At 36.2% G+C, this 24,694-nt stretch overlaps 5 protein-coding genes across 11 annotated transcripts; all 5 read left to right on the plus strand.

Annotated features, from left to right (window-relative positions):
• The first annotated feature begins 737 nt into the window (after window positions 1-737).
• Window positions 738-1,389, plus strand: LOC7494492 (protein EARLY FLOWERING 4). Its single transcript, XM_002311185.4, has one exon. It carries the CDS (start codon window positions 855-857, stop codon window positions 1,221-1,223), a length of 369 nt encoding a protein of 122 aa, XP_002311221.1. The 5' UTR covers window positions 738-854; the 3' UTR covers window positions 1,224-1,389.
• Window positions 1,390-4,906: 3,517 nt separating this feature from the next.
• Window positions 4,907-9,839, plus strand: LOC7494493 (phosphoinositide phospholipase C 6). Of its 2 annotated transcripts, XM_002311186.4 has the most exons (9): window positions 4,910-5,638; window positions 6,323-6,519; window positions 7,075-7,210; window positions 7,298-7,543; window positions 7,624-7,844; window positions 7,953-8,070; window positions 8,315-8,467; window positions 8,548-8,634; window positions 9,096-9,839. In XM_002311186.4, exons 1-9 carry the CDS (start codon window positions 5,246-5,248, stop codon window positions 9,387-9,389), a joined length of 1,845 nt encoding a protein of 614 aa, XP_002311222.2. In that variant the 5' UTR covers window positions 4,910-5,245; the 3' UTR covers window positions 9,390-9,839. The 2 variants fall into 2 exon arrangements, with proteins under 2 accessions (XP_024462519.1, XP_002311222.2); XM_024606751.2 differs by lacking the exons at window positions 8,315-8,467; window positions 8,548-8,634 and having other exon boundaries at window positions 4,907-5,638.
• A 1,348-nt stretch (window positions 9,840-11,187) lies between these two features.
• LOC7494494 (phosphoinositide phospholipase C 2) lies at window positions 11,188-15,855 on the plus strand. The gene is made up of 9 exons (XM_002311187.4): window positions 11,188-11,742; window positions 12,352-12,548; window positions 12,920-13,055; window positions 13,132-13,377; window positions 13,454-13,686; window positions 14,075-14,192; window positions 14,522-14,674; window positions 14,809-14,895; window positions 15,269-15,855. Exons 1-9 carry the CDS (start codon window positions 11,434-11,436, stop codon window positions 15,560-15,562), a joined length of 1,773 nt encoding a protein of 590 aa, XP_002311223.1. The 5' UTR covers window positions 11,188-11,433; the 3' UTR covers window positions 15,563-15,855.
• A 41-nt stretch (window positions 15,856-15,896) lies between these two features.
• LOC112328385 (NF-X1-type zinc finger protein NFXL2) lies at window positions 15,897-16,868 on the plus strand. The gene has a single exon (XM_024606640.2). The coding sequence runs from the start codon at window positions 16,041-16,043 to the stop codon at window positions 16,866-16,868; it is 828 nt and encodes a 275-aa protein (XP_024462408.1). The 5' UTR covers window positions 15,897-16,040.
• Window positions 16,869-16,979: 111 nt separating this feature from the next.
• Window positions 16,980-22,203, plus strand: LOC7494495 (NF-X1-type zinc finger protein NFXL2). 6 transcript variants are annotated; one of them, XR_008059822.1, is made up of 9 exons: window positions 16,980-17,129; window positions 17,363-17,460; window positions 17,544-17,599; window positions 17,910-17,976; window positions 19,376-19,455; window positions 19,580-19,787; window positions 20,534-20,622; window positions 20,696-21,136; window positions 21,249-21,397. XR_008059822.1 is itself a non-coding variant. In XM_024606641.2 (8 exons), exons 2-8 carry the CDS (start codon window positions 17,402-17,404, stop codon window positions 21,476-21,478), a joined length of 789 nt encoding a protein of 262 aa, XP_024462409.1. In that variant the 5' UTR covers window positions 16,980-17,129; window positions 17,363-17,401; the 3' UTR covers window positions 21,479-22,203. The 6 variants fall into 6 exon arrangements, 5 of the variants coding, with proteins under 5 accessions (XP_024462409.1, XP_024462411.1, XP_024462412.1 ...); XM_024606641.2 differs by lacking the exon at window positions 20,696-21,136 and having other exon boundaries at window positions 21,249-22,203; XM_024606643.2 differs by lacking the exon at window positions 20,696-21,136 and having other exon boundaries at window positions 20,540-20,622; window positions 21,249-22,203.
• Window positions 22,204-24,694: the final 2,491 nt, after the last annotated feature.

Raw genomic sequence — 24,694 nt, forward strand, 5'->3', positions numbered from 1 at the left:
ATCATGTATATTTATATTATTTTTAAAAAAGTATATTAATAAAAAAATAATATATATATATAAAAATCTCTTTAATGATTTAAATGTAATTACAATGAAGAGAGAAAAGTTTAGGATGTGATATTTTTATTATTTTTAGTAGGTTTTAGATTTGATTTTTCTTTTCTTCTCTATGAATTTTTTTAAATAAATAAAATAAAATAACAAATAAGATATCGCTAGTTATCCAATTTATAACATAAAATATTATGGATAATTCAGGTAATTATCTCGATTTTTTTAACATACCAATAAAAATATTTGAGTTACTACATTATGTTTTTTGTATTAATTTATATATATATATATATATATTTTTTTTTTTTTAAATTAACAAAAATTTAATTTTTTTAGACCTAATTTTGACTTATTAAAAAATTTCTCTGAGTTTAAATTTAGCTAGTTAATTATATATATATATATAATATTTAAGTCAAAAAAATCAATTATGATGTAAATTTTTTTGGATTACTGGAATTATTAGGATAAATAAAAAATTCTCATGATTTAAATAATTACCGAAATGGTAATTTTCATTCGAAATTCCCTCTTATTTTCTCTCAAAAGTAGTCGAAGACTTGGAAGTTACAGTAACAATTAAAAGTTACACCTCTCTCTCTCTCTCTGTCATCTCTGTATTGTATGCATCACACTCTCTCTCAAATCGCGTAGACTCATAAAATCCATATATCATCACCATCACCCACATCCACTGTCTCCTTTTCTTTCTCTCTCCTTAAAGATCAAAAGGCTCAAAGCCAACAGGTAATTTTCTTAATTCTTATAATGTCTCGTCAAAACAATTTTATTCACACATGAACACCACCCTCGATTCATTCTCCGCTGCCGAATCGAGCATGGAAGACACCTCCAATCCCTCAATCACTACCAACCAAAACGCCAACAAAGAAGATGAAGTTGATGCAGAGGTTTGGGCAACATTCAACAATAGTTTTCGACAAGTTCAGTCGGTTCTGGACAGAAACAGAGTTTTGATTCAACAAGTGAATGAGAATCACCAGTCTAGAACTCCTGACAACATGGTCAAAAACGTCTCTCTGATTCAAGAACTTAACGGCAATATCTCCAAGGTTGTTGGGCTTTACTCTGATTTGAATTCCAATTTCTCCACTGCTTATCATCAGCGAAACCACAACGGTAAAAATAACGGCAAGAAGGCCTGAATCGGTTTCTTAGTTGTATCTTATTTATTCAGTGTGTGTAATTTGGGGGTTCGGGTTTTTATTGAGGGTAGAATTTATGTTGTGTCTGTCGTGGTTTATGTTATATAAAGGAAAGACCGCTGTGCTCTTGAGTTTGGATTAATGGAGTATTTAGTATTTTCTACTATGTTATTTTTGCTGATAAAAAATTATGGAAAATGATTTACTAGAAAAGCTGAATGGTGAATATTTGTTTAAGGTGAATTCTGGAGGTATTTGGATAAGCAAATTTAGTTGTCTAGAGTTTCAGGTGAGAGCAAGTTGGGTATTTTTGTGTGGCAAACAAGAACTAGAGTTGGAGTTTTTTTTTAATTAAATTTTAGGTGCAAGATCATTTTGGTTCTTTTAGGGTTTTCAGAAGGTAGAATTGGCACTGGATCTATGTTCATTTAATTGAGATTTACCCCAACTTGCTCAGGTCCACTTTGAGTTCCTTCAAGTTTGGTACTCGTGTTCAATTGCAAGCTGTTGGGTCATTGCCAGTGAACTTCTGTCTAACAATTATTGCTGGGAGAGTGATATGACTGCATGTTGTTTACTTTATTCTATGTTTTCTTTCTATTGATTGAACTACAGGATAAAGGTCTGTTCTCGATCTAGTTTGGTTGTTTGCTGTTGGACTCTGGGATGCCTTAAAATCTGCTACATCCATGATTGTCTACCATAGGTCATGATTCACGAATTGAAGGAAATGTTACTTTTTTTGTGAACCTGAAGTATTACCGTGTTACTGTAGATTTTCCGTTCAAATTGGCTGACAACCATGTCACAGATACAAGTTTAGAAGTTTCACATGTCTTGCAATTTTGACCCTTTTACCACCCTTAGGCTTCATTATATATAGTTTTTCTTTCGTTTTAATTCTGTTCGAGCCAATAATTGCCTGGCTTGCCTAAGTAAAGTCCTGCTCTGTAATTCCTCTTCTTCTGAAATTGCACAGATGACTTGCAAATTGGATACGACTTCTTGGAAATTTCTAGTTTCCTTTGATTATTACTGTTACCTTTTCTCTTTGAGTTTTTGCCTGTGAGTAGTTTTTTTTTTCTTTCGATTGTTTCCTACTACCAAGATCGTTTGTTGTTTTTCATTTCTCGCTCTCACCTCGATTACCAAGCTGGCGAGACGGGAAAGTTTTCATGTTGGCAGATCCATGCATCATTGATCCGGAAATGCATAGTAGATAACCCCAGCTTCCTTTCTAGTATATGCCACTCAAGGCTGATGATTAATTTGGACTGCTCCGAGCATAAGGGTCTGTTTAGCATTGTGTTTGTAACTGTGTTTCGTTAAATTTTGAATTTTTTTTTTTTGCTAAAATTGAGTGCGGTTTGTACTTTTTGGATCGTTTTGATGTGTTGATGTCAAAAATAATTTTTAAAAAATGAAAAAACATCATTAGCATGTATTTCGGCACAAAAAACTATTTGAAAAGCACTCGCAACCACAATGCCAAACACGCTCTAAAAGCAGGAGTTGCAATGTAAGCTTTCCAGGGCCCAGTCTTGATATATCCCTCGGGTCAGGAGGTGAAGTCTGATAAAAAAAAAAAAAAAACGCACTTCAGAGTGCTCTACGAAAATAATTAAAAGGTGATTGAGTATAAACTGTTTTTTTCTAATATATTAAAATAATATATTTTTTTTATTTTTTTAAAATTATTTTTAATATTATCACATCAAAATAATATAAAAAATTAATTCAAAATACAAGAAAAGCCTAAACGGCCCTAAATAAGCATTTTGAAAGGGATGAAGCGAACCCGAATATGGAAAGAAATGGAATGCACGCTTTGATCAATCAACCATTTGCGTGACGATGTCCCTCCGCTCCATCAAATAAATATATATATGAATATTAAAATAAAGTGGATTAACTTTAATATATAGTGAAATATATATGTGTGTATATACACAAGTATATTAAGATTAAAATAGTATTTGTGAACATGGTAGAAATAATATTTTTTTAAAATTAATTTTTTACATTTTTAAATCATTTTAATATGATAAAATAAAAATATTTTTTTTATTTTTTAAAAAATATTTTAATACATTTATATATAAAAAAAAACCTTTAAACAACAGTTACTAAAACACTCACAAACACACCTCTAATTAGAATGAAGTGCTATTATAAATTGAAATTGATGGAGTGCGATCATCAACGTGTCCGTGTGACTCTTATAAGAAAAGAATTTGAATCGTGAAACAACGTCCAAGTCACAAATGGAGCTCTTAACGTGTCTTATAAGTGATGTTCTCAGTCTTCTGACAACACGAGGAAAAACTTAAAAAGTTCGGAGTTCATTTCATTGTCTTTCTTCCCTGCATGTGCGTTAGGACAGAAGCCCAAATTCCTGGTGTTTCCGTGTCCCTGCTTTTCCAAAGCAAAAGGGGGAGAAATCTGTTGATACCTGTTAGCTGGGCAGTATTTGAATATCCAGTTGCTTCTAACTGAAACTGCATTGGATCAGCGCAGCACCTTCGATGAAAATATGATTGACTCAGGAACCCACCGATTAATAGTATACTAATTGCCTAAATATATCAATGTGTTCAGTGACAAAAAGTAAAAATAAGATTTGGAAACGTGTGGGGATACGATTGCTAACAGAGTTGTATGCGTTGAAACACAAAAACTGGAAATTAAGACATAGCAGAGGGTACAAAATCTATCTACATTGGTATTGATGAGTTTGCAGGGAGATAGACAGCTGATCAACAACAAAGAGGGCAGTCACAAAGGCATTTTACCACTGTGTAAAACCACAATTTGATGTTTTGGCACTCCATTCTGTCTTCCTTCAGCTTCAATCTTGTACACTATATCCATGCCAGAAAGCACCTTGCCAAACACATGGTTAGATGTTCAAACCAAATCAAATGGTTAAGCTTTATTAGCTAAAAATTGATCATGGTCGGCTTATGATTTATAACTACAGGATTGGTTTCAATTATAGTTAATCTTATTTTAATTATTGTAAAATTATAATATTTATACCATTAATCATAAATAATTACGAGCTCATCTTATGCTCTAAGAATGCTTAATAAATTTAATTTTCTATCAAGATCTTTAGACTTGCTTCAGACAACGTCTTTGGTTGCTATTTAATTGTTATTATGAAAGGATGTTTATGTGTGTGTGTTTTTTTAGAAATAATATTTTGATGGTTTGAAAATGTTTATACGAGTAAACTTGCTTTGTTACTGAACTTATTTTATTTTTATCGTTAATATTTTTGTTGACAAGTGATTAAAATTATAGGACATTGAGTGGTTCTCTTGGGAATTAAAGTAATGTTTAGTGATTTCAAAGTATTTTTTTTAAATATATTAAAATAATATATATTTTTAAAATTTATTTTTAATATTAGCATATCAAAATAAAAAAAGAAATAATTTTAAATAAAAAATTAAAATTTTTACTAAACAACATTTTAAACACGTTATCAAGCACTGCTAAATAAGTAACTATTGCTAATGAATTCCATGAATATAGTAATTAAGAGATTTTAAACATGGATGGGTTAATTACTCTTGGTGGAAGTCAACGCATGAATCTCACCCCATCAATAACAGATAATGTTTAATAGATTAATTGGCATAAATATTTCGAAATTTAACATTACGCTATTCTTAGAATAAATTCCTAAGAACATCGCTGTTCTAATCTGATTTTACTCGAAATTGCTTTGTTTCAGAAAAATGTCACCTCACATGATTGGCTTGCAGCGAAGGCATCCTAGTACGAGAGCAGGATAATTATGACATTTGATATTAGTCAACAAGAAGAAGAAGAAGCCAGATATCAAGCTGGTACTTTTGCTTTTATAGTCTCCTACGATAGATAGAGCTACAAATTCTCCTGTTTTATAGGCTCTCCTCAGTCTCTCTCCCTCCCTGTCTTCCAAATCTTCAAGCCAAAAAGGTTCTGGAAAATAAAACAAAAAAAACCAGATAGCGTGGCAGAGAAACTCAACGATGGGGAGCTACAAGAAAGACAAGCATAGACCATCTCCACTACCAGAATCTAGCAATAGCAACAAAGATGAAATGGGGAGTTATAATTACAAGATGTTTAATCTTTTTAACAGAAAGTTCAAGATCACGGAAGCTGAGCCACCCAAAGACGTGAAACAACTTTTTTCCAAGTTCTCGAATGGTGGGTCCCACATGACGGCTGATCAGCTCCGGCGCTTCCTGGTTTTGCACCAGGACGAGCTTGACTGCACGCTGGCGGATGCACAGAAGATCGTGGAGGAGGTCATTAACAGGAGGCATCATTTGACGAGATACAGCAGACATTCACTTAATCTTGATGACTTTTTCCATTTCTTGCTTTATGATGATCTCAATGGACCCATCACCTCTCAGGTTACCCCTCTCCCTAACTCTGTCGCTAAATGTATTTGGCACGTTTACGAAATTTAGAGTATCACAATTGTGATTTACGCTTTTAAATCATGTTTTTTTTTTTAATCATGGATAGGGTAAAGAAAGCAAAATCTTGTGCAGTTGATGCCAAACCATTTCTTTCTCAATTATTTCTTGTTGTAATTTGAACTTTAGAGAAGCTCGGAAAATGGGGTTGGATAAAGTTTGTAATTTTTTACAGCAAATGATGGGTCTAAATATTTCTTGCATTTTAGTTGGGATTCCAAAGGTGGGGTTCTCTCTCTCTCTTTTTTCTCTACATTTTTTTTCCTGGCAATTTTGTATTGTGCAGGAAGCGGGGCATTTACATTGTGGACTAGGTGAAAGTAGCACTGCCCCCTTTTGTTGATTTTGTTAGCGATTAGAATTATACATTGATTAAGGTGTGTGGGCCTAGAAATTGATTGATTAGCAGAAAGGATTATTTTTTTTTGTTATGATCAAGAACCAAAACAATAACTTCTCTTTTAGAAATTACGAAAAGATTTTTACTTACAAGTCTTACGAACAGGGATCTTTGGAGCATTACTTATCTGCATCTTTGCCATGTTTTTCTGGGTATGCTTTGAACAATTTGTAAGGGGACCGTGTTGAGTATGCCCTTGACAAATTATGTCATTCCAGGTACACAATGATATGACTGCTCCATTGGCACAGTATTTCATATATACAGGGCATAATTCCTACCTAACTGGGAATCAACTGAGTAGTGATTGTAGCGAGGTGCCAATTGTAAAAGCTTTGCAGAGAGGTGTAAGAGTAATTGAACTAGATTTGTGGCCAGGTTCCGCAAAAGATGAGATTCTTGTTCTTCATGGAAGGTATATACTGATTGCAATTTTACCATTTTTGCGAATGTCAGTACTTTCTTTTGCCTTTATGTATTTGTGGATATGCATATCCACTACTTTATACATGGATGGTAGTATTTCTGAAGCAGAAGCCTTTCTTTAAATTGAAAGCAACATTTAGCGAAATGTTTAGTGCTATTACAAATCAGAATGAAGAAGCTTTTAGAGGCACAATATATCACTGTTCTGTATAACTCATCTTTCCCTTTCCTGAAGCATGAAGGACAGGGCGTCTTTAACTTTTATTTTATTTTATTTTTTGTTAACAAAAATAATATAATGAATAGAATTCACTGAATGGATTTCATGCAAAAGAAATTGGAGTTGCTAAATAGTGAGAGAGTGAGAAAAATCTATGTAGGGATAGCATGGATTACATTTTGGAAAGCAGAAGCTAATGAAGTGTTATTGAATCGAGTTATTAGTGAGTTAAAGAAAAACACATTCATTGTAGGAAAGACATACATGGATGTTATGATTCTGAATCATTGTTCTCTTACTAAGTTGTATCCTGATTAATCGTAGGACCCTGACCACTCCAGTGCCACTCATAAAATGTCTGAAGTCCATAAGAGACTATGCTTTCGCTAGTTCTCCTTATCCAGTCATCATAACTTTAGAAGATCACCTCACACCAGAACTTCAGGCTAAAGTTGCAGAGGTTAGCTTTCAATTCATTTTCAAGGATTTGAATTTTCAGCTTCTCTGTTTCCTATTTATCTATAACCTCCAATACCTTTGCACGTAGATGGTTACTCAAACATTTGGCGGAATGCTGTACTATCCTGAGTCAGATTCCTTATTACAGTTCCCTTCTCCGGAGTCATTGAAACATCGAATAATCATTTCAACCAAACCACCAAAAGAGTATCTTGAATCTAGTGGCATCAAGCGAAAGGGACCTTTATCACCAGGTGGAAGGAATTCATCCGAAGAAGATGACGAAGCATCAGGGATACCATGCCATACAGCTGAACTAGAAGCGGATGATAGGGTGAGCATAGAGGCGAATCTTGCCTAGCTAGTCTAAGTAAGATTTTTAAGGTGTTTCGTTAACTTTTTCACAAATGGCAGAGCGACAGTGATCAAGATGATGTAGACCTAACCGATTGTGACAATAAATCAGGCCAGTTAGGGGCACCTGCATATAAACGTCTAATCACAATACACGCTGGGAAGCCAAAGGGTTGTTTAAAGGATGCTTTGAAAGTTGCAGCTGATAAAGTTAGACGTCTTAGTTTGAGTGAACAGGAACTTGAAAAGGCTGCGGCAACAAATGGAACTGATGTAGTGAGGTATCTATCGAACATTACTGATTACCGATGCTTCAAAGAAGTTTCTATTGCTATTGTCCATCTTAAAACCAGATCGATAGTGCTAATATATGCTGTTGTTCTTCCCAGATTTACACAAAATAATATTCTGAGAATTTACCCTAAGGGAACTCGGATCACCTCCTCTAATTACAAACCACTTGTTGGATGGATGCATGGAGCTCAGATGATTGCGTTTAATATGCAGGTTTGTTTCCGAAACCATATGATGTCAAGCAACTTTCTTTCATGAAGGAGGCATTCATAAGTTAAAAGACTATATCCTTTATGAACCATGAGTGACTTGGATATCACGGGACTTGATTTTTTTTTAGGCTACCTGGATGTTCCAATTAGATAAGCAATCCAAAGCTTCATGTTCTTGCATATATGATGATCACAGAATGTCAGCCATATAAAGTCCTCGTAACATGTGAGCTTTCCTTTAACAGGGATATGGAAAATCACTTTGGCTGATGCATGGGATGTTTAGGGCCAATGGAGGTTGTGGTTACCTTAAGAAACCAGATTTTCTATTGGAGAAAGGTCCAAATAACGAGGTGTTTGATCCTAAAACAAAATTACCAGTAACAAAGACATTAAATGTGAGTGTACTAGTCTTGCTTGAAATTGAATTTCATTTGTCTGAAGCTCTCTTCCCGAACTCTATTTTATCTATTAACAGGTGAAAGTATACTTGGGTGATGGATGGCGCCTTGATTTTAGCCACACACACTTTGATTCATACTCACCACCAGACTTCTACACAAAGGTTGGTTGGATTAAGTATCCTACTCACATGTAAATGTGAAATTTGTCATTAAACCTCGTAATACTTGAGCATCATCATTCCAACCTACGAATGGGAAAAGGACTTTTCAACTTGTTTTGGTTAACCTGCCTTATCCACAATTGGTCGAAACACAATTCACTCTGAAGTGATTAAAAGCCATTAATGAGCAAACCATATCTATTTTCTTTCACATTCTAGCTTAAGAAAACGATGTGTGATGACAAGTAAATGAACATTTGATTTGTTATCCTCAAGGTAATCTCTAGATTTTGCAAATAAGTTTGAATCACCAGACTTGGAGATTGGTATCTGTGATTGGTGAGGGTTTTGAGGTTCTAATCCTGCCTTATTCTGTTACATTGCTGGCATCTGTATCATGTTCCTGAAGTATCTATCTCACGCATGCTTTCCTGCTAATGAACTAATAATCCACACTGCAGGTTTACATAGTTGGGGTACCAGCTGATGCAGCAAAGAGAAAAACAAAGATAATCGAGGATAACTGGTCTCCAGCTTGGAATGAGGAATTCACATTCCCCCTAACCGTTCCCGAACTGGCTTTGCTTCGGGTTGAAGTGCAAGAGTATGATATGTCAGACAAGGATGACTTTGGTGGTCAAACATGCTTGCCTGTCTTGGATCTAAGACCAGGAATCCGATCAGTCCCTCTCCATGATAAGAAAGGAGAGAAACTCAAGAATGTAAGGCTTCTAATGGGGTTTCAGTTTGTATAACCTCTACAGTATTATTTTTCATTGATGGCATAAGCTAGCTCCAGCCCTTGTTCCTAGAACAACAGATTGTCCAACAGTAGGTGTATAATTAAATAGGCTTTATAATTAGTTAAAGAAGATTGAACCTGGCCCGAATGCTTATGCTTTTGTTTTGCTTCAGACCGACGATAGGGTATGAAAAGTTACAAGCAAAGTTTTTTTCCCTTGACAATTAACATGGACAGCCTTAGCTGTTGCTGTAAGGTCCTTTCTTCGCTGTTGAGATGTCACAGATGTAATCTTTCGTTTTTTAGGTGCTTTCACATTACACTTGGTGATTAGTTGTGGTCACGCGCGTATTAAGAAGCTTGCCTGGAAGCATCTTTAAAAGATTATTTAGCGAACGACTTTTGACCTAAGATGATTTGTTCTTCAGTTATGGTTAATTTTGTCCAAAAAGTTGGAATAACATATCATCTGTCTTGATGTATCCCAAAGTAAAACTGTTATTTCCCCCCCCTTTAAATGTAACCCAATCGAGATACAAACCGTAAAAAAACAAATAATATTCCTAAAATCCACTGAATCTAATCTCGTTTTGGATGGAAAAACTCCGGTAGGACCAATCACTTGTATAGTTATATGAGGCTCCGAGCCTCTTCCTTCATGTGTTTTTACAAGAAAAATCCTGATCTGGACTGAACGGTATATATCAAAACCTTGTCGGAAAAGTCAAGGTGCAAATCAGGAACCGACCAACAAGCAGTAATCATGGGGCACGTTTGATCATCCTTCCCACATAAAATTTTATCATCATTTTAATGGCGGCTCTGAAAGTGCGCAATATATAATAAAATATGATGGGATGGCTTGATGGTTAAAGGCGTGCTTTTTAATTATCAGCTACCCTTCAAATCTCAAGTCAGGCTATCGAAGTTAACTTCCATGAGTTATTTAAACTTGTTACAAAAAACAAAAATCTCCAGTAAGTGAAAGCTGGCCCGAAAGTCGTAGACTGCAAGGAAGTTCTCGGAATGCCCTTGCAGAACAGAAGGTAGATATGACAATGGCCCAAGCTATAATTAGGTCCGAATATGAGAGATCCTAACCCCTTGTAATCCGATGTGGAACCCGTTCAGCTGATTGCTTTTTTCGATCTGTGTGTTTCATCAGATAACTTGTGAGAGAAAACCTTGATGCTGTGGTCCCATACTGCTTCAAAGGAGTATCTTTTTTTAGCAGAAAGATATTCCGTTTTCTTTTGGTCCAGGTAACTAATTTTTTTTCTTCTTAAGTTAAGAATTATCCTCTAATTGGTAACTGAAAAGAAGGATATTGAAGTCATCAACTTATTTAACGTGTTAACAGTTCCTGATTTCATGGCATGCGTGTCACTTTAACCTCGTACTTCTAGTTGTTTAATGTAAGAAACAAGAAACAAAATTACAGTAATAGCCACAAACGATCAAGTGTGAATAATAAAAGAAGCTTATCCTCTCAAATTTACGAGTTTCAAGTGCAAATAATTTACCATAAACTCAATGGATAAAGAATTTGTTAGTGTTAGTCAGCACATAAAGACTGATATCGAATAGAGGGGGGGAAAAAGAACAACATCTGAAATTTCAAACACCTCTTCACCAAATTGTTCATTTCCTTCCCTAGCACTCCATTAATTTATCGCGAGCAGTAAATTAGCTTTATTCTTTCCCTCACTACGCAAGCATTATCACTGTTTGATTTAGCGTATGGTCAAAGCTACCTGTCAGCCTGTCACCAGCCATGCGTATAATTTAGCAAATGGATCAGTGTGTAGAGTATTGGATTCCTGTCACTGCCACTACGCCCATGCCAACCGTCCAAGAGAAACTAAAGGTCAATCTGGCCGCACGCAATTGTCACCCAAATTTCTCTGGAAACCATCATCTTTTATTGCCGACACACACCATCCTCAAAAATACAGCACTCTCTCTTCTTACATGCAAAATGACAACAATCTTGTAATCCTCAAAGACTCAAATAAAAACAACAGCCATCTTTCTGCATCTCTCTCTAAAATTCTCCAATGTCCAAACAGACATACAGAGTTTGCTTCTGCTTTCGCAGGAGGTTCAAGCTAGCAGTGGCCGAGGTACCGGATGAGATCAAGGCCTTGTTTGATTTGTACTCGGAGAATGGCATCATGACCGCTGATCATATCCACAGGTTCTTGATCGAGGTTCAAAAACAAGAAAAGGCCACTTTCGAGGAAGCACAATCTATTGTTGAAAGTCTCAAACATTTGTCTCTTTTTCACCGTAAAGGACTCCATCTTGAGGCCTTCTTTAAGTATCTTTTTGGCGATACTAACCCTCCTCTTGATCTTAAACTTGGGGTAATTTTCCTCTCTCTTTTTTACCCTTCTTTGTTGTGGCTAAATTTTGATTCTTCAATGACTTATGCTAATCGGGTCTTTCTTTCTGGTTAAATTTGGTACTTATCATACACATAGTTAGATGGATTTTTTTTTGGTTTCAATATATATATATTGCTTTGGTAGCTAAAATAGGAAGTGGGCGGGTTTTTGTGTTCCATGTCTGTAAAGAAAGTGAAAAACTCAAGCTTATGACTTTTGACTGAATGGTTACTAATAAGCTGCATTGATTTAAGTATTTCATGATTATAATAACTTGTCAATTAATGCTATTGGATTGTGTATTGCTAATTATCTTTGAAACGTATGATTAGATGTAGAGAGTCTCATGGGATGCTTGAACTTGTCCATGTCGCTAATTAACTTTTGTTATTTACGTTTCTTTAAAAGTGGAATGCCTTTCATTTTCTACCAGGAATGTAAAAATGAAAGCTTTCAACTATTGTCTCTTTGTCATGGTTTATTTTTCTAATTGATTTTTTTTGGAATTACTGTTCTGTTTCAATTTCGTACGGATATCTGCATTTTTCTTTTTTGTTTTTGCTTATATATTTTATTCTTTGGTTTCAGGTGCATCATGATATGACAGCACCCCTTTCACACTATTTCATATATACTGGCCACAATTCATATCTAACTGGGAATCAGCTTAGTAGTGAATGCAGCGATGTTCCCATCATAAATGCTCTGAAAAAAGGTGTGAGGGTAATTGAATTGGATATATGGCCAAATTCTGACAATGATGATGTGGAGGTACTTCATGGGAGGTATGCTGTTATTGTGCTAATAATGGTATCTCTAAATAACTATAGGATGTGCAATTGTTACTGCGAAAGGAAACGAAGCAGGAACCAATAATTGTACTACGGTGATCTTTTTTTTTCATTAAGTTTTGATTTTGTTCTTGCTTCGGTGATTTGAATCATAAAGAAGCTTAGTGGCTTCCTCTTTTTTAATAGGGGATCCATATGTGCTAATCTGTAAAAAAAATAAAATTTGCACAACTTATATCCTTTAATACTTTGCCTTGAGTGACCTTTCAATCGTGAGTTATGAGAAATCATTTCTGTTAACTTCAAAATACTTTTGAACCATCCTTCCCTGGTTTTTAACCTGTGGTACTTTGTACTTTGTTTAGGACTTTGACAACTCCGGTGCAACTTATCAAATGTTTGAGGTCAATTAATGAGCACGCTTTTACTGCATCTGAATTCCCTGTTGTTATAACTCTAGAAGACCACCTTACTCCAGATCTTCAGGCTAAAGTGGCTCAGGTGAGTCTTTGCTATTCTGTAGGGATGGGAAGGACTTACGGGCTAATGATTTAATATTCTTTCAAATGGTTTCTAGATGGTCACTCAAACATTTGGAGACATCCTGTTTACTCCTGGCTCAGAACGCTTGAAGGAATTCCCTTCCCCTGATTCTCTGAAGAGACGGATTATCATATCAACAAAACCACCAAAGGAATACCTTGAGGCTAAGGAAATTAAGGATAAAGAGAGTCATTACCAGAAGGGGAATGCTGCTTCCGATGAAGAAGCTTGGGGGAAAGAAATCCCAATTCTTAATGGCCATATTCTTGCTGATGACAAGGTATTTGAAGACACTTACTAGTATTTAGTTTGCCAGGTTTTTCTAATTTCTTTCCAGACTAACCTTCTTGGAGCAGAATGAATCGGACAAAGATGATGATGATGCAGAGGAAGATCTTGATGAAGGAGATCACAAGTTGCAGCATGATATAGCACCAGAATACAAACGTTTGATTGCTATTCATGCTGGGAAGCCTAAAGGTGGATTAGATGAATGTCTGAAAGTAGATCCTGATAAAGTGAGGCGTCTTAGCTTAAGTGAGCAACAGCTTGAAAAGGCTGCGGAAACCCATGGAAAAGAAATTGTCAGGTATAAACAAGCCCTAAAGCATGTTGAAAGAACTCATCTGCAGTAGTACATGTGCCTTTATTTGCTGCTTGAAACCTTACTGTCACAGGTACTATTTGTTCGATTGTGCATTTAATAGTTCAATGCTCATGGTTGAGAATGTATTTATTGGTGGAGTTGGAAGGATTTGAATGACTTGAAACATTGGCTTTTAATATTCTATGTGGTGGTGTTTATCCAATCCTGGCTTCTAAATTTTGACTCCTTTTCTGGCATTATCATTCCATTAATATACTAGTAATTAGCTTATGTGCTTCATAACCATATCCTATGCCATTATTATACCCTTCGTACTTGGATCATTAGAAAACCAAGTTCCAGTATGTCTGATAAATGGCTTGCTGTACAGGTTTACCCAGCGGAATATACTCAGGGTGTATCCAAAGGGTACTCGTGTGAACTCATCCAACTACAACCCACTAATTGGATGGATGCATGGTGCTCAAATGGTTGCTTTTAACATGCAGGTTTGTGTTTCAAAATCTAATGATTGAGTTCACAAGCATAAACTTTGAGGGTAGAAAGTAAGGGTGGGAGGATTTGGTGTTAATCATTCTAGTTTTTTAAGAGTTTTGGCCTTTTGTTTGTAAATGGATTGCTTAACTGAATAATTTTATTCAAACTTGTGTTGAAAAAGTACTAGATCGATAGAAGAGAAAATCATGATGAAGTCTTTTTTTAATTTTGTTATCTTATATGATACTGGCTGAGCAATGCATTACATTTATCATTGTTCTTTTAAATTTATACAAGTACGTGTCTCAGCCAAATACTAAAAGTAGGTCTTTCATTGAAGGGATATGGAAGATCACTCTGGTTGATGCAAGGAATGTTCAGAGCCAATGGTGGGTGTGGCTTTGTGAAGAAACCAAGTTTTCTACTGAAGTCTGGTCCACATGGCGAGGTATTTGATACCAAAGCTAAGTTACCTATGCAAAAAACTTTGAAGGTGAGTGCTTTATTGTCAATGCCTTTGGCTGGAATGGACTTTTTTCAGGATCCATTTAAAATGTCCATGTAATGTTTTCTTGTGCAGTTAATTTTGCGTAGATGAATAATTGCAATTTTCTTGTTGCTGAATAGGTGAAAATATACATGGGTGAAGGATGGTTTTATGATTTCCAGCACACACATTTTGATGCATATTCCCCACCAGATTTCTATGCGAGGGTAAGTAGATACAATCTTATGGCCTCGTTGTCTCCTCTTCTTAAGTGATTACGTTCAAGCCACTGCACAATTTTCCTGCTACACAACTATAGTCTAATCCTAGTTCGGCTTTCCATCAAAATTCTCATGTTCTTGTCATGGCTAAGGCATTGTTGAGATCTGTAGTAATGCAAGACTTTACCGTAACAGTTTTTATCCTCGCTGTTATTTGTTCGCTAGATTTTTGCAGTTTACTTTTGATTCTGTATTGCTTAGTTCTTCTTTTTGGGCCCTCCTTCCCCTTTGTTCCCAATAGGTATCTGAATCAGTGGCTACTGCCTAGATCATGAAAAATAATGGATGATCAAGTGCAGTTTAACTTTATTTTGTGCAGGTTGGGATTGCCGGGGTCCCTGCAGATACTGTAATGAAGAAAACGAAGACTCTGGAGGACAGTTGGATACCTTTTTGGAATGAGGAGTTTGAGTTTCCATTAACTGTTCCAGAACTAGCTCTGCTTCGGATTGAAGTTCATGAATATGACATGTCAGAGAAGGATGACTTTGGAGGTCAAACATGCCTTCCTGTATGGGAGCTAAGAGAAGGGATTCGAGCAGTTCCACTCCATGACCGCAAGGGAGAGAGATACAAATGTGTAAAGCTCCTTGTGCGCCTTGAATTTGTTTGATACCAGTAGAAGTTCCACGCTAAGTAGAAAACTACGAAAGAGAGATGTACAAATCTGTGAAGTCCATTTTGATTTCTTTGTTGTTGTTGTGAGCTGGTGTGATTATGTGATTTTTTATTGCCGTGTGAACATAACAACATTCTGCCCGGTGCTTTTGTCTTGCAGTTCGTTGTGTTACACGATAATATTGTAAAGAAAATGATGGAAGATTATCATATGTTATTAATCTCTGATGAGAAGGTATTTTGCAGTTGACTCAAAGCAATAAGAAAATGATATAATCTTTTCTCTTTGATATGTTGTGTGATAAGGGAAGCAAAAATCAGAAATATTCAGGCGTTCGTCAATTCGGAAAAATTAACTAGGTGGTGGTTATGATAACTATCCCTGTCTCGTGGATCTCAATTCTAATTGCTGCTGCTAGTGGGCAAGCAAACAATCCACCACCAGCCCTGAGCACATCACTCCATTTTTCCAAATGCTCACGTGGATAACACGTGACTTCATTACCCCGCCCCTTGTTCGTTCTTCAATGCCAGCCGAACCAAACCCCACTCCAGTTCCACTGCTCCAGAGTCCAGCTCCCCAAATTCTGAAATGTCCTCTGCCCACAGCCACCATCAACACCGACAGCTGTTCTCCGAATCCGTCACCACCACTCTGCAGATCTCACAAACTCAATTTTCAAATCCTATCATGTCTCATTTCTCTCGAAGCATCAAACCATCCGATCCAACCTGGTCTTCCACTTCTCTATGCTGCGCCGTTTTCGACCTTATCTGGTATCGAATCCTGGACCCGCCAATCCTCCGATCTCTCCGCTCTTCGAGCCTCCACGCGCCTCCCTGCCTCCCCCGATAAAGCCGCCGAATCATCCACCTGCATCTGCCCTAAATGCCGCTCTGAATATTCCATATCTCAAATTCCAAGAAGTTACCTCTGTTTCTGTGGCAAAGTGGAAAATCCACCACATGATAATCCCCGGATTTTAACTCACTCTTGCTGCGAAATCTGTTACCGACCGTTGAAGAATAACTGTGGTTATTTCTGTTTGTTGCTATGCCATCCCGTTCCTTCCCATCTTGCCCGAAACTTGTCAAAACGACATGTTTTTGTGGCAAAACGATGGATGTTAAGCTGCAGTTACAAATTGTTTTCCTGTAACAATGTCTGTAATAAATCATTGGATTGTGGGATTCATAATTGTAAGCAAATCTGCCATGATGGAACTTGCCTACTGTGTAATGGCCGCGGGGTTTATAAATGTTTATGTGGAAGGGAAGTCGAGGAGAGGGGAGTGTTGTGAGAGAGAATTTAGATGTGAGAATCCGTGTGGAAAATTGTTAGCCTGCAGAAAACATGTGTCAGAGAGGTTGCCGTTTTGGGGATGAGAGTTTATGAAGGATTGGCTTGTGATGTTGTTGTGCCGCTTTGTGGTGGTACTTGTGATAAAATGCCGAGTTGGGGTTTGCATAGGTTCCATGAGAGATGTCATGGAAGGCATTGCATTGAGACTTGTCGAATTGTTGTCATCAAGTTGTGTCAGTGTGGGAAGATGAAGATAGAGGTAAAAACTTTATTTTTTCCTGCTTTCTGATCCAATTCAGTGTTTTATGAACTGTTGCTATTAGATTGTATTCGTTGTTGCAATGAAGATGATTGGTTATAATGCAATAAACATTAGTATGTTCATTTGTAGTGAATCAAAATTTTGACTTTTGTTTTTTCATATTTATTCACCGTGTGAGTTCAAAATTGGGAAGATTTAACTGAATTTAGATTGGGTTCCTTGCTATCAAGATTTGGCGTGTGAGAGGAAGAGTCAAAGATTGAGAAATTATGGACGGCATGCTTGTAAATGTAGGTGCTGTGATGGGGACTGTCCACCATGTGGAGAGGTGCATTTCATAGTGCTTGGTTGCTTATTACGCCTCATATCTATCATTTTATCCTGAAATTCAATACATGTTTGAAATTCCAGATTTGTGGCAAGAGGCTTCAGTGTGAGAATCATAAGTGTCCTGACCCATGCTAGCGGTATGCTTGTGCTCATCCTGCCTCACTTGCATTTCTTCTATTCACAAGAATGACCATGAGTTAAATAGGTATATATATAAAAAAGAGATGAGAGCCAAAGTAGTTATACAATGCCACTGCATTTTAGAATGCTTCACGCACATACTCATTTGTTCGAAATGTCTTTGATTGAGTTTCTGAAACTTTGGATCAGTCTGACAATATACTTCATAATGGGGTGTTGTTCTTAGTTATCTAATTAGATCTTATGCATTATGGATATTTTTATATTGAGGCAATGTCTTGATGGTTGGTTTGTACTTGTATGTAGAGGTGCCTGTGCTCCTTGTACTGTCATGTTTACAATTTCATGTGCATGTGGAGATACTCACTTTGAGGTGAGCGTTTTGCTTATTCTGGATATCTTTTTAATTTCATGCAGCCATTATTTCAATGATTTCTAGAGTAGCCATTAATTTTATTGAAAGCCATAGTTAATTACTCGTTTAAATAAATAACTATTAAATGTTGACTCAAGGTTCAAAATCAGAAAGTCAATGAATGGAGTCCACCAAATCTATCTCTCATGATTTTAAGACTCTTTAGCTCTAATAGGTAGAGGAACCAACAAAAATGTTGACAAGAAAAGAGAAATGTTTCCAAATGGTTTGATGATTTGGATTGTGCCAACAGTGCTGTAACATGAGAAGTTTTGCTTTGTTGGCCTAATTGTACACAAATGCCTCTGGCTTATTATTATATTTGTTGACTTAAAGACACCGTCATAATTAAAAGCGTGTGCATCTGAAGCGTATAAATTGTGATGAATGGGGAATTGATGCACAGGACTAGTCATTCTTCAGAATTATTTTGAAATAGCTTCTTACTGTCTATAGATAAGGTAATTCATGCTTTAGCTTAGGAAACATTATCAGAGATGCAATTGCAATTTTATTATTTTTTTTGCATCGCATTCTATTATATGGTATTTGGATCTTGCATATTTGTTAGAGAAATGATCCACGCTATTTTCTGTTTCCATATATATATATACAATGAAAGAGTTCAGACTAAGAAAACAAAAGACTAAAAATAGACAAAGCTGTCCCAACCATAATAGCTAATAAAATTGATGAAAAAATAACAGGGAAAAGCCAGAGGTCACCAAATAAAGTTAAAAATTTCAGTCAACATTGAACACAACTTGAAAACGTAATAAGGAGAAGCAAGCAACACCGCTAGCTATAACTCACAGTAAAGAAAAACACACAAACACAAAGTCCAAACTTCACTCGGACTAAAATAGCAGACCAAGCTAGATGAGTGAAACAGAGAAGAACCCAGAGTTAGGAACTTGAAGAGAGACATGAGAAGAAAAGAAAAAGGTGTGGAGAGAGAAGAAAAGGAAAAAATAAAGGAGAAATATTGAAGAGTGAGTAAAAAGATGAAAGGATTTGGCTTCAACTTGGATTTAAAGATTGAAAAATGATAACTGAATTTTGAAATAATGGTTTAAATTTTGACAATGGTTCTGCATTGATAAAAAAGAAAAGAAAAGCTGCTAAATCATCCACCTGGAACTGCTCTAAATTTTGACAATGGTTCTGCATGGAAATTTTTGGAGAATTGATTTCTAGAGCAGCCATTATGTGCTACAGGCTGAAATCTGAAACTTTTGAAGTTTTGAAATTTTTAGAATAATTTTGGTGATATTCGGGGACTCATAATGGCATAACCTCTTAATGATTTGCCACCTTGAATTGCTGTGAGAAACTTCAGAATTGATATGATGTGCAGGGAACTGCATGATTGTCCACATTTATGTCACGAGACATGTTGTCCAGGTCAATGCCCATCACCTGACAAGTGCACCAAAGGTACTAATTTCTCACCTCATCATAAAACGATTAGTGAAAAGGAACATTTTGTTAATGTACAAAACGTTAATGTTATTTCAGCTTCCAGTTATTAACTTGATTTGTCATACCAACTCTTAACAACGTCTCTATTCATTATCAATGCCAAGCCTTGAAAAAGGAGATGCCATGTCAAGAGGGTTTAAGCAGTATACTGCAAAGCAGGCTCTGATCCCAAAGATATATCTGAAAACCATTTTGGACCTGAACTTCTTCCTTGGAATTATGCTTGCAAGAGTAAAGCACAGGTCGTGGATCAGGAATTGCATTTGTGTAAATCCAAAGATTTGGAGGTACTATTTATTCCAACTTGAACTGTAGAATTCATGCTCCAGAACTCTTTATGCTTGAGCTTATGGTTCCAGATAGTAATATCAATAGCTTTCTCTATAAAAAATTTGAAGTGTCTATTGATTTAATTGCTATCAGAATAAGCTTTAGCTTGGTTGGCAGCTTGGTCAACTAAAGCAATAGTAGCCTGATTGTTTATGTTATCAGGACTCAGATGTGGAACTAGTTCTCGCTTCCGTTTCTACCAAGGGGTTATCTTGGAAAATGCTCCTCTTCGTAAACTAGTTGGTGCATTTTTACTTTCTAAAATGTGTGGCAATTAAAAGACACTGTTATTGAAGTACGCTTACTCTAGTGGTTTAACTTATGGTTACTTCACTATAGGTTATGTGATGAAACAGCCAACTGGAGATATTTCCATTACAATAAGGAAAGTTATTTCATTAAATGATACATTAGGTAATGCTCAGATGTGGAACTAATTCTCCCTCCAGTTTCTACTACAAGGTTATCTTGGAAAATGCTCCTCGTCATAAACTAGTTGGTGCCTTTTACGTTCTAAAATGTGTGGCCATTAAAGACATGGCTTCGCCTTTCCATTATGGAACGCTTAATAAAACCACCACCATGGATATATATTAATTACATAAATGAATCCACTTTTCTGATGCACAAGCACAATGCTCTTTTTCGGTGCATGGGGGCTCCTGACCTGAAATCTTATAGCATTTTATGATATTTAATGAAGGAAAAGGTTCCAGCTACTAAAAATCATGTACCTAAGCACCAAAATCGGCGTGAACGACTGCAAGAGCAAAGAAGACCTCACAAATGCGGGTATGTTACTCTTCTGAAGCAAAGACCAAGTTTTTTAACTGCTTTTTTGTCATGATGGCTTGTTTTGAAGCAGAAGATGCTGCCACTATGAGGTGGCTTTTTCTAATGGTCACCCTTGTGGTGACTCTGGTGGCAGCAGCATATTTTGGTTACAAAGGTCTCATGTGGCTCTCTGATTGGATGGATGAAGTTGAAGAGCAACGAGACAGAGAACCATGAATCTAATCATTGTCAAAGTCGTCATCAAGTTACATTGCTTGAACTCTGATAGGCGTTTACTGGTTACCATTTTTTTTTTACAACAAATGGCTGTCTGGTGAATGTACTGGGGGGTTTGTTTTCCTTGTTAGTAGTAGTCTTTCTGCCTCACATACAAAAGCGGCGAGCATCACCTGATTTGGGCAAAAAAACATGCGATTGATTTTGACATGAATTTGGAACATGGATGTGAGCATGGACACAACCGGTAATTCTGTCAATACATATTTGATTTATGAAGCGAGACATGATTCTGGTATTGTTGGAACTTGATAAGATGGATTGTTTAAAGTTATTTGTACATATTAGGTCGATTTCATGTGCTGTTGCAACCCAATTTCCTGAATGATTTAATTGATGTGATGCAGATCTTTCTCTATTCGGTGCATCCAAGAAAAAGAGCTTTTTAGCATCGGCCAAACTACTTGAAGAATCAGCCATTTGGCTCTCTCATGTTTTTCCAACAAGAAGCTGGATTGGTCTAAAGTTTTGTTCTGGACAAAATTTACCATTGAAACAAGACTGCAGGGACCAGAACGTGTCTGACTTGCTCTGTTTCTTCACTTTTTTCAGCCTTTCTTTCCTCCTATCCAGGTAAAACGTCAGCAAATGCATGAATATAACAGAAGTTGTGCTTGGATTACGGTCAACAGCAGGGATATATTGGATTGGATCACGCCCAGAAGATTCGAGTGGTGGTTGAAAGGTAGAAAAGGGAACTCCAAGGTGGTGTTTTTGCCTACGTGTGCGAGAGAGCGGGGATGACAAGGCGAGATGTTATGGTTTGTAACAAAATCAAATCAAATCAATTACTCCTCGCTCGTGTTTTCAATAGATAGAATCAGGGTGAGCTGCTGTTAAACCCTATCGGATCTCAAAATTAATTCCAAAATTCACAATTGCAAATTTAATTAGAGAAGGGCCTTGTCACCACAATATCGATGGGTGGTTTTACACAAGCTATAAATCACTGCATGGACGTGAAATGCAAGAGTACTTGTATGCATCATTAGGCACATGTGATATGTTTGCAGCTCATTCTTGCCAGCCCATGAACTGTTAATGCATCCCTTTGGCCTGTAGTCGTCTCCCGTGACTGTTTTCCGGTACCATGAAGTTGTTTGGTCTAATCAAGCAGCTAAATGTTGTTTAAATACATATGGGGGAAAAAAACAAATGGTGTTGTTGGGAGGCTGTACATAAATAAGGGCAGAATTTTTTCACCTTGGATTGAGTACTCCCAATCTGTATGTCCTCTTACCACAAAACGATTCATTGACAACGAATTTCAAGAACATCTGCTTGTCTTTTTTTTGTTTTTCCTTTCTCCTGTGAGAATATGCTATTAAATTACAAGTTAGAGCTACTATAAAAAGTTAATGATGGTGATTGATAGTTTTCTTTATGTACCTTTGTCCAACGAATTGGATAAATAGTGTAACTAGCACATAAAAAAAAAGAAGAAGGCGAGGTGACATAATTTTTTTTTTGATAAAATAATATAGTTTGATAAATATAACTGTGATATTAATTATAATTTTATATTTTTTTTATTTGGGTTTAAATTTTAATTTATATCTCTTTTTAAAAATATGACAATATCAAAGTGTATTATTTTACCGAATCTTTTTAAACGATGATTTACCGTCAAAATTCTACATTTATTATGCTAATTATGTAATTTATCCCGATGAATTAATGTTGTTTTCCGGTTACAATCATATTTATAAAACAGATGCTGAATAAAAATACAGCTTCAGCACCGCATATTTTCAGCCACTGCTGAAACATCTAAAATCTAAAACCTTAGGGAGCCATATTGTCAACCAATGCTAAAACATCTAAAATCAAAGTAAATAAACACCAATGTATGAGGACTGAGGAGAGAGTGGTTCACGGACCACCACCGATAAGAACCCACATCTGCCCCGGGAACATTTAATCTCACTTAATGCATAATTAATTAGGGTATTAACCGCAGCGTTCACATTAATGTGTACAAGCCTTCACATTGATGTTTACATTTGGATGCCAATAAGAGGAGTAAATACAACCCAATTGGGCATTAAATTCGCGAGGCACCGCATAATTCGTCGGAATATTTTCTTTTTTATTCATCAAACGTGTATCCATTACACACGATCTTCCATGGACGTCGTGTCTCTTTTGGGACTAAATCTCTTATAATTCATATGTTAAATCAGTAATTTTACATCTAAACCATGCATTTATAAAGATTTCATTCAGCAATCTTTATTCAAATTACTAAATAACACTTTTCAATGTATACTTGTAAGGTAGGTAGATGTCGATCGTATGGATTTTGTATTTGTAAAGTACACTGCATATTTGGTCCAAACACGTGCCAAGCAAATAATGATTCATCACCACCAGAACAAAGGATAAATTAGGCGATTAGTATACAAAATAAAAAGAAATTGTGAGCCGCCATTTTGAGCCGTGATATTTAATTTGCGATAACAAACAAAATTTTAATTGATTTTAGAAAATTTGCTTGGTGGAGTATGTTCATATTTTTCTTGTGGAATTTTGAGCCTTCTTGCATCAATGTGTGTTTAGTACTAGTTTGTTCCGACTGTGAATTTCTGTCTAACCCTGCTATTAGGGTTTCTAACCAGAGCGTGCAAAGCATAAATCTGACACATGATCTCTTTTTAATGGTTCCATTTACTTAATTTCTCTGTATTGTTAGGTTGAAAAGTCTTTGCAAAGTATGGAAGAAGAAGCTGGGCGTATTTACAAGGATGAGCGTGGAATGCTTCTTGACGATGAAGCGGCATCGACTAGAGATGCAATGTGATCAGAACTCGGTCTTTGCTTTCCTTTTGCATTCTCATAGTTTGCCTTTTGTAGGCCCGATCTACCCTTCATATTCTGACATTCTCACCTGCTTCAAAGTTTAATCTCCCTCTTATCTCCATTCCATCACTGTCTTCTAACACCTCCTCTCCTCACCTACACAAGAATAGTACCCATCATCATCGTCGTCATCATCGGTGTCATTGTTGTGATAATCATTGTCGTCCAAAAAAGTGACCCGGAATCAGAATAACAAGGGATGGGTCGGAGGTGAGAGAGAAGGCAAGGATAAATTGAGTTGAGGATTTGTACAGGAAACGAAACAGAAAGAGACGGTGCAAGGGACAAAGATAAAGTCGGGGATTTGTAGAAGAAAGCAAAGATACTGCATCAAAGAAAATGAAAGAAACAATATAATTGATGTTGCGGATATGAACTTAGATCTTAATTAAAATTTTATTATACTTTTTAACTGTGATATCAATATCACAGTTGTTAAATATGATATTATTTAAAGGCTGTCTGGTAATGAGGTTGTGTTTGTGTTTTAAATAAAATGTAAATGCAACCTGTTTGGTAAAGAAAAAAACATTTTATTGTTCATAGATCTCACAATGTTTTTATGTTCGAAACGCAGGGAAAAGAAAAACAAGTGAATGCCGCTTCTTGCGCCCTATTCATGCTAATTAATTAGCATGAACAGTGGAGCTGGCTACACTGTTCACGTGAATAGTGTAGCCAGCTCCACTGTTCCGGTCGGACCGGTTCCGGTTCAAAACTCAAAATTCATTGAACCATGTCTGACCTAGTAAAATAAAAAATAAAAATTATTTTTTAATTTTTAATTGTGTTTTATTCGAAAAACTAGTGTTAAATATTATTCAATGACTACATAAATTAGACGGAGATCGCTTGATGACGCCGCATTTATAGAATTTGATCGCAATCTCAATTTTGTTCCTGATTATATTTTACCTGATGTTGTTGCGCTCTT

This window comes from Populus trichocarpa, chromosome 8, assembly GCF_000002775.5.
Source record: "Populus trichocarpa isolate Nisqually-1 chromosome 8, P.trichocarpa_v4.1, whole genome shotgun sequence".
NCBI lineage: Eukaryota > Viridiplantae > Streptophyta > Magnoliopsida > Malpighiales > Salicaceae > Populus > Populus trichocarpa.

What these genes read in the sequence shown, in the direction of transcription:
- LOC7494492 (XM_002311185.4), top strand. Translation starts at nt 855, where the DNA reads ATGAACACCACCCTCGATTCATTCTCCGCTGCCGAATCGAGCATGGAA.
- LOC7494493 (XM_002311186.4), top strand. Translation starts at nt 5,246, where the DNA reads ATGGGGAGCTACAAGAAAGACAAGCATAGACCATCTCCACTACCAGAA. An exon ending in ATGGACCCATCACCTCTCAG is followed by an intron (nt 5,639 to 6,322) that starts GTTACCCCTCTC and finishes ATGTCATTCCAG; the next exon opens with GTACACAATGATATGACTGC. An exon ending in CACCAGACTTCTACACAAAG is followed by an intron (nt 8,635 to 9,095) that starts GTTGGTTGGATT and finishes TCCACACTGCAG; the next exon opens with GTTTACATAGTTGGGGTACC.
- LOC7494494 (XM_002311187.4), top strand. Translation starts at nt 11,434, where the DNA reads ATGTCCAAACAGACATACAGAGTTTGCTTCTGCTTTCGCAGGAGGTTC. An exon ending in CTATGCAAAAAACTTTGAAG is followed by an intron (nt 14,675 to 14,808) that starts GTGAGTGCTTTA and finishes GTTGCTGAATAG; the next exon opens with GTGAAAATATACATGGGTGA. An exon ending in CACCAGATTTCTATGCGAGG is followed by an intron (nt 14,896 to 15,268) that starts GTAAGTAGATAC and finishes TATTTTGTGCAG; the next exon opens with GTTGGGATTGCCGGGGTCCC.
- LOC112328385 (XM_024606640.2), top strand. Translation starts at nt 16,041, where the DNA reads ATGCTCACGTGGATAACACGTGACTTCATTACCCCGCCCCTTGTTCGT.
- LOC7494495 (XM_024606641.2), top strand. Translation starts at nt 17,402, where the DNA reads ATGGACGGCATGCTTGTAAATGTAGGTGCTGTGATGGGGACTGTCCAC. An exon ending in ACCTGACAAGTGCACCAAAG is followed by an intron (nt 19,456 to 19,579) that starts GTACTAATTTCT and finishes ACTCTTAACAAC; the next exon opens with GTCTCTATTCATTATCAATG. An exon ending in GTAAATCCAAAGATTTGGAG is followed by an intron (nt 19,788 to 20,533) that starts GTACTATTTATT and finishes TATTTAATGAAG; the next exon opens with GAAAAGGTTCCAGCTACTAA.